This window comes from Phytophthora infestans, genomic scaffold (genome assembly GCF_000142945.1).
Source record: "Phytophthora infestans T30-4 supercont1.11 genomic scaffold, whole genome shotgun sequence".
Taxonomy (NCBI): Eukaryota; Oomycota; class Peronosporomycetes; order Peronosporales; family Peronosporaceae; genus Phytophthora; species Phytophthora infestans.
In genome coordinates, this window is record NW_003303748.1 from 486,269 (window position 1) to 493,585 (window position 7,317).

Below are 7,317 nucleotides of genomic sequence, written 5' to 3' on the forward strand. Positions count from 1 at the left end.
AAAGACTTTGTCGTCAACGACAAGTGCAAAGTGAACAAACGACGTTGGCAACATGTCAAGTCCAGAGATAAGCTACACATCTATGCTAAGCGCACTCCTAAAGGTCTCGGTCGAAGGAGCTCAGTACTACGTAGATCCAGTCAACGCAGCACAACCGCGAGAGACCTGTCGGTTCTCCTTGGCGTTGGAACATTCGCCGGAGAGCTTGAAGACCTCATGTTTGGTGTCATGAGCCCCACACTGGACTCGATGCGTATCAAGGCTTCGTACGTACATGACTTCGACAACGCTGCTGTGTTGTGTTCGGTAGTGGAACCGAGCAAGGAAGAGCCATTCCAGTCGCTCGTGATCAAATGGATGTCTATTGATCCTCCCCTACAGTCAGCTAAACTTTCCAAGAGCCGAGATTTCGTCTTCATCGAGGCAACAGGAATAGTGGAATTTGACGACGGAGACTGTGTCGGGTATCATTTCTTACACTCCGTCGACTTCCCACAGACAGGACCGTTGCCTCATAAAATACGCGGGAACTTATCGGCTTTCAGTTGTTTCAGACAAGTTGGTGTCAACACGATCGGCAATTTTGCGTGTGCGACAGTGGACCCTGGAGGCGACGCTATTCGCTTCCTCTTGACGTCGGTTGTGGCGGATTTTCTTCTCTCCGCTACGAATTATGTGTACTGTGGACAGATGAAGAAGTTGGCGTGGTTACTGCAACATCGACGTGCTGTCTTTCGGCGCTCGACGAAAGAACGGAGCAGGAAACAGTGTGTTGTGTGCAGGAAGAATACCGGTAATGTCATTGGAAGCATTGGCCGGAAAGTGTGCAAGTTGTGCGGCGGGGAAGTGTGTTTATCGTGTAAAATCCATCAGCGTCTCAGTTTTCTCTCGATAAGTGGCGAGTTGATCCAGCGAAAAGTTGTTTTCTGCGGGATGTGTGTTAGTGCGTCGACATACATGGATGTGTGGGAGCCTGCTACTCACGAAGCCAAAGATTATGATGCATGCTCGACTTTCACAACGTTCACGGCGTCTTCCACGTATACTTTCCTTGAATCCTTAACGCCATCTTTTGATGGAATAGAGCTGTAAGTATAAGAACAAGAAAGTGATCCTCACACTCTGACATTTTCTGAAAAAGCTGTTTTTCCCCTCTGTTTGATTGTATGGCAAAAATCGCAAAGACGGATTTGCACAGAATTCGTCAGACAAGTGTCAAACTACTATTATCCCTTCTACCACACTAACTAAGCATCATGCATATACGTGTCCACAAGCCATTGTGCTAGCCAATTTGGTTATCACAGTAGTTTGTGGACGCCTTCCGGCAGTCGTCCTCCATGGCCTAAAGAGCTTAGCGGCGGGCAGTGCCAGTGCGTCGCGCTGTCATCGGCGCACTTTGCTGCTATGAAGAGCAACTATCAGCTTTATGTGCTGTGTTATAGGTATTAAATAGCGTACTGATCTCTTAGACGTCTCGTACGTGCATATTGAGTTGTCAGTCATAGTTTTTTAATGTACGAGCATTTGTGTCGACTTATAAGAGCTATTTGTGACACATTGAATGAACATGAATAACACTAACGAACTGTCTAACAACAATACAAAATAACAGACCGGCAGAAGTCTTAAGTTGGGCTCATATTCACCGTTAATGCCAGCAAGACACGACAAGCATGTCCCAACTCAAACACGGGCTGTATGACGTTCTCTAGGTAAAACTATCAATTTTCATGAAAATATCGTTGACTGACGAATGTCCGACGAATTCCGTCTAAGAATAACTTATTTTTTCGAGTACAGTAGCAAGTACGTCTTAAACGAGTCCTTTTTGTCTTAAATTTAACCAACATGATATCCTTCACGCACCACCGCTCAGTAAATTATCGCAGCTTACGTTGTCTTGGAAAAAATGTTAATTTTATGATTGATAATTTACGACAAAGCTGAAGCTAATTTACGACTCAACTCCGGCCGTAGACAGCGTGTTCTCACGGAGAGGAGGTAAATGCAGGCATCCCTCTAAAAATGGAAGTTTTAATTTCTTGAGAGACCGTAACCCGTGCTTTTACGTCTCCCATCTCCTGTATATAAAGCAGAGGGGAAACACACATAGCACACCAATCAGTGTCGTTTTACATGACGAAGCCGTTTCATTTAATATTTGTAAGGAACAGATGTTTGACGTAAGGATAGGCGTATAATTTCTTAACAGGTTTCAGACGACAATGTCGTAAGGCATACAGCTTTAGATGCGTTTTGATGAGATCCTATATCGTAGTGGACGACGTTATTGATGGATCCGTTTGGAAAGAGGGGCACTTCCGTAACGAATATGTTGCATAGTAAAGCCCGTCACCTGAAAAAAAAAGGCAAAGCGAAGGCACGTTGATTTAAGAGAGTGTCTATATTGACCGACTGAGTTAACCTTCCCCTACAAATTTTTGACGCGCTCCCATCCGTACGATGTATACAGTGTGTACCATGTATACCATTCAGCCTGACAGCCACTAAATTTCGAACAGCGTAACGATCGTAAGGCTGCAGGAGGGGGAAATGGATCTCCGCGTCCGAGCCGTCCAGAAGAGGCCGCTAACTGGGGCTGTCGCGCGCGAGATCGACGAGAGCGACAGCAGCGATTCTGAGCCGCCCCGAGAAGACTCCCAGGACGACGTCTGGCTCCCAACACCCGCTGCGAGCGGTGCTGGTTCGGGTGATGGAGAGTCTTCCGAGGCTTTCAGTGTGTCGGATGTAACCGATTTAACCAGCAGCACTAGCGAGGGTGGTCCCCCCGCACGCGTGGTGGCATTACCACCCAACACGGTGGAGTTCGCCTCGTGGGAGGCCTTCGACGAGTACCTGGCTGCGTATGAAGCCCAAACGTTTCAAGTATGCGAGATTCATTCAAGATTTAATGAACGGATGTCTGACCCCGCTGTCCCACTAATTTTGTGCTATCTGTCTTGTAGATATTCAGGGCGCGCTCTAATACCAGCGTGGCAGAGCGCAATGCCAGGATTGACAAGTCACAGTCAAAAGCAGCTAAAATACCAGCATCGTGGGAACAGTATTCGAGGACGTTCGTTTGTACGCACTCAGGGAAGTACAAGTCTGTAGCTACGAAGCGGCCACGCCAAGAGACTCGAGCACAGGGCTGCAAGGCGCAGGTACATATATGTCGGCCTGGTCGGGTCCAGTCGGGGTCATTCGGGTAGTTCACTGACTGACAGTGGTTATATATGCCCTACAGATTAATGTCTGCGTCCAGGTAGTTGATACAAAGAATACGACGTTTGCTGTGCGGATCACTCGTTGCCGACTAGAGCACAATCATCGTCTGACAAGCCTGGCTTTCTCTTCACATCCATCGAAACGCATTATCCTCGACGAGTCAACGCTAACTACAGTTGATCTACTTCGAAAAAAAGGTGTCAAGAAGTCTGGTATCATCAGCCACCTAATGAAGCACACCGACAGTAACCCCACCCCAAAAGATGTGCAAAACCTCGTCCAGAAACTAAAGGCTCGCGAACAACGCGATGGGCCTTCAAGAACTGACAAGCGGCTTAAGAAGTGGATGAAGCAATTTGGTGATGTGCCAGGGAACGTTGGTCGGGTTTTCTTGGACGACGTTGGTGGCAAGGTAGAGTGAATGCTTTTATCCGGTCTAATGTCAATTCATGAAGTTAACATTTGTTGTTTTGTGTGCTATTGGATACGCAGAAAGTTGCGACTTGCATCACATTGCAAACAAAGCACATGCGAACACTATTCGACCAATTTCCTGAAGTTCTGATGATTGACGCAACGCACGGGACGAACCGGTCTAAGTATAAAGTTTTTTCATTGATGGCACACGATACGTTCGGCAAGGGCCAGTTTGTGCAGCACGCGCTGCTTCAAAATGAGCGCTATGAAACCCTGTTGACAGCGATAGAGGAATTCAAAGCGAACAATCCTGCGTGGTCAAGACTTCAATGTGTGCTGGTGGATAAGGATTTCACAGAACTTTCCGTACTTGAAAAGGCATTTCCTGGGGTGACAGTCTTACTTTGCCAATTCCACGTGCTGAAGTACCTACGGGAAGAGATTGCTTCAGCTGACTATGGATTTTCGAGGTCTCAGAAAGAGCAACTGGGCGGTGTTGTGAGCTTACTTGTCTACGCAAAAACGGAAGCAGAGTACGACAAACGCTTCCAGTACATGGTGCATCTTGCGTCGATTGGTTATGCCGGTCCAGTTGCGAATGATCGATCTGGTATCGTAATCGGTGTGGAGTCGGGCTCAGTCGGTGTGGAGTCGGGCTCAGTCGGTGTGGAGTCGGGCTCAGTCGGTGTGGAGTCGGGCTCAGTCGGTGTAGAAGTCACAGATCATGAACTGGAAGATATTTCTTCTCGCATTGATGAACATCCTTTTGTGAAGTACTTTCGAAAGAATTGGGACAGCTGTCGTGAGCTCTGGTGTGCACATAGGCGCCAGAATACCGTCACACTCGGCAATAATACCAACAATCGCCTAGAAGCCTCTTGGAAGCAGCTTAAAGAGTGGGTGGATTCGTTTATGGGAGTGGATGAGTGCATCGCTTCGACCATGTACTATCAAACGTTACAAGAGCGATTGTTCATTGCAGAAGTATACAAGAATGTGACCGTCCAGCATCCTGATTACGACAGCGAGATGACACTGGTGGCGAATATTGTCAGTGAGCATGCTTGTGAACTTATATTCGGGCAGTATTCGTATGCTATTGGATCTGCGTCGTACACGTTTTATGAGGGGTGCCCAGACGTGTATTTTATCAAGAGTATATCTACAGCTGATGACGCGCTGGACGAGATGAACGCCGAGTATTCAGTTACTAAGCGCGAATGGAAGTGCTCCTGTCTATTCATGTGCACGAGATTGCTACCCTGTCGACACGTTTTCTACCTCCGAAAGGCTCTTGGTCAGGAGACAGTCATCCCCACACTACTGTTAAACAGGCGGTGGCTGTTGTCTACTGTGCGTGCGGCGATTGAAAATTCAAGTGTCGTCTCTGATACAGCGGAGCCAAAGTCTTTTGAGGTAAAAAATGTGATATCCTCACAGGCGAGACCGTGGGACTCGAACCGCAAATATCGTGAAGCACTGCAATTTGCATCCCAAATTTGTGACACCATGGCGGGACTCGGCATGACGCAGTATAAAGAAGCGATGCTGTATCTTCAAAGTGTGACTGGGCGGTTCAAGAGAGGCAAATTCGAGGATCCCGGTGTGCCAATTTTACCACCAGCTGAAATTGAGCGTCACGGTTCGACTAGCAACTCGCGCGATGATGCGCTGTCGCCGCCACTACTTACTGGTCACGATCCGACTGCACGGCCGACTCACCACGTGTCGACAGAGCTACTTACTCGTCATGCGGATACAGTAAATGTGAGTCATGTATCCCCAACTGTCTCTGAGTCTGACCATGCCACAAGCTGCAACTCCGTCGAAACAACACAGGTTGCAGATTTATCGGTCCAGTCGGTCTCGATCGGAGGCCAATCGGGCTCAATCGGGGGCATATCAGGTCCAGTCGAGGAAGAATCGGGTCCAGTCGGGGAAGAATTGGATACAGTCGGGAAAGAATTGGATACAGTCGGGGACGTTGAATTAAGCACACTACCACCAGCAGCGGAGGACACGCCATTTGTGATAGCGAGTCCTCCAAGATCGCGAGGACGACCAAGACAGACAGCCAGATCAAAGAAGACAGCTCGTAAAAAAAACTGTCATTGTAGCTCAAGAAGACTCAGAGCTGTACGCTTCGAATTTAAGCTTGGCGTCCGTGGATGCAGCGCTGTCTTCGGATGCAACATACATATCGTTAGCTGCAGTTGTGAACAAGTTCGAAATGGGGGAGTATGGCTTCAAGTTCAAGACACCTACAGCACGAACAATATCGAGCTTGCCACCCACAATCGCTTTGATACCAGCAGAGTCGATCACGCGGATATTGCGCCCTGAACAAATTGCCATTTGCAGGAAAAAGGTTTCGGCTCTGCAGTCGAAGCACAAAGGCCTAGCAGAAAGTGCCGTGGCGCTGGATATTCCAGGCTTTGGTGCGTACTCAACGAGTACAATTGGGATCATGAATAGGTGGCACAGGGCAATAAAGGTGGTAAAACAGGTCGAGAAGGCTGTGAAGTGGGTCGAAACCATTGACTTCACACTCCCAATGCCTGCTCCGTTTCAAGTGGTGCTACAGACGGATATGCTGTCAAAGATGCAGTCAATCCCGCTTTTGTCTGCAAAGGTACGTCGACGAAATCATGCCATCACTACAACACTTCATAACTAAACGTTATGTTTGACAAACAGGCAGAAATTCTAGATCTCGTCGGAAAAAAACAGCTAAGCGACGATACCATGAATATCGTCATGTCCAAGCTGTTCGGAGAACGAAATGATGTCGTCATTGTGGATCCAGGTGTTATCGGTTCCATTGATAATGAAGATAGTCCTGTCAATACCAGAGCCTTCGCTTCAATTTTCGCGGGCAAGACGAACGAGAAAATTCTGATCGCTATATGCTGCAGCAACACGCATTGGTGCTGCGTAATGGTGAACTTAAATCTGAATGATGTGTGCATCTACGACCCAATGAGCTCGAGCTATGTCGTTAGAGTTCGAGCGATCGCAGAAAAGCTGGCAATGCAAATGCCAAACTACGCACCAAGGAAATACCGAGTACACCACTACATGGGCGATCTAGAGGTACAAGTAGATTCATACAATTGTGGTATGTATATTCTGCTAGCGTTTGAGGTATTCGCTGGTGCCCAAGGTCTGTGCTTGCTGAGTAGGAAGGAGTTACAGTATCTGCGCTACAGATACATATATATGTGTCTATACTTAACTTTTTCAACAAGTTGATTTTGATTCTGCACTTACCAGTCCCACTGAGCTCTACTGATTAAAGTTTCTCATGCTCAAGACATGATGCCGGTCGTACTTGCACGCTCAAACGACAAAGTCTTCACATCCGGATATACGTATACGGACGCTTGATTGCTCAACTGACTTATTTTGTGTCGGGCATGGTCGGGCATTGATCGGGTGCTGTCGGGCACCATTAGCCTGTCTCTTCCACACCAGTCGGGTTGAATAGCAAGTGCCTTGATTTAATGCAAAGTCCACGGCTATTGCCAACTCTACCTTCATCATGATACACGCGAGCTGCACAGCACAAGCAAAACACACGAAATCGCTGTCGCACACACCACCCCTGCCTTCACTCTCCTCGTCGCGAAGCTGGAGCTCGCGGCGTGTCTTCTGGCGCTTCCCCTCTTT

The 7,317-nt window shown here is 47.9% G+C and overlaps 1 protein-coding gene across 1 annotated transcript; it reads left to right on the forward strand.

Annotated features, from left to right (window-relative positions):
- Window positions 1-216: 216 nt before the first annotated feature.
- PITG_07415 (uncharacterized protein) lies at window positions 217-944 on the forward strand (the record flags this gene model as incomplete). Its single annotated transcript, XM_002904396.1, has 3 exons — window positions 217-724; window positions 824-859; window positions 904-944. The coding sequence occupies 3 exons, from the start codon at window positions 217-219 to the stop codon at window positions 942-944; spliced, it is 585 nt and encodes a 194-aa protein (XP_002904442.1).
- Window positions 945-7,317: the final 6,373 nt, after the last annotated feature.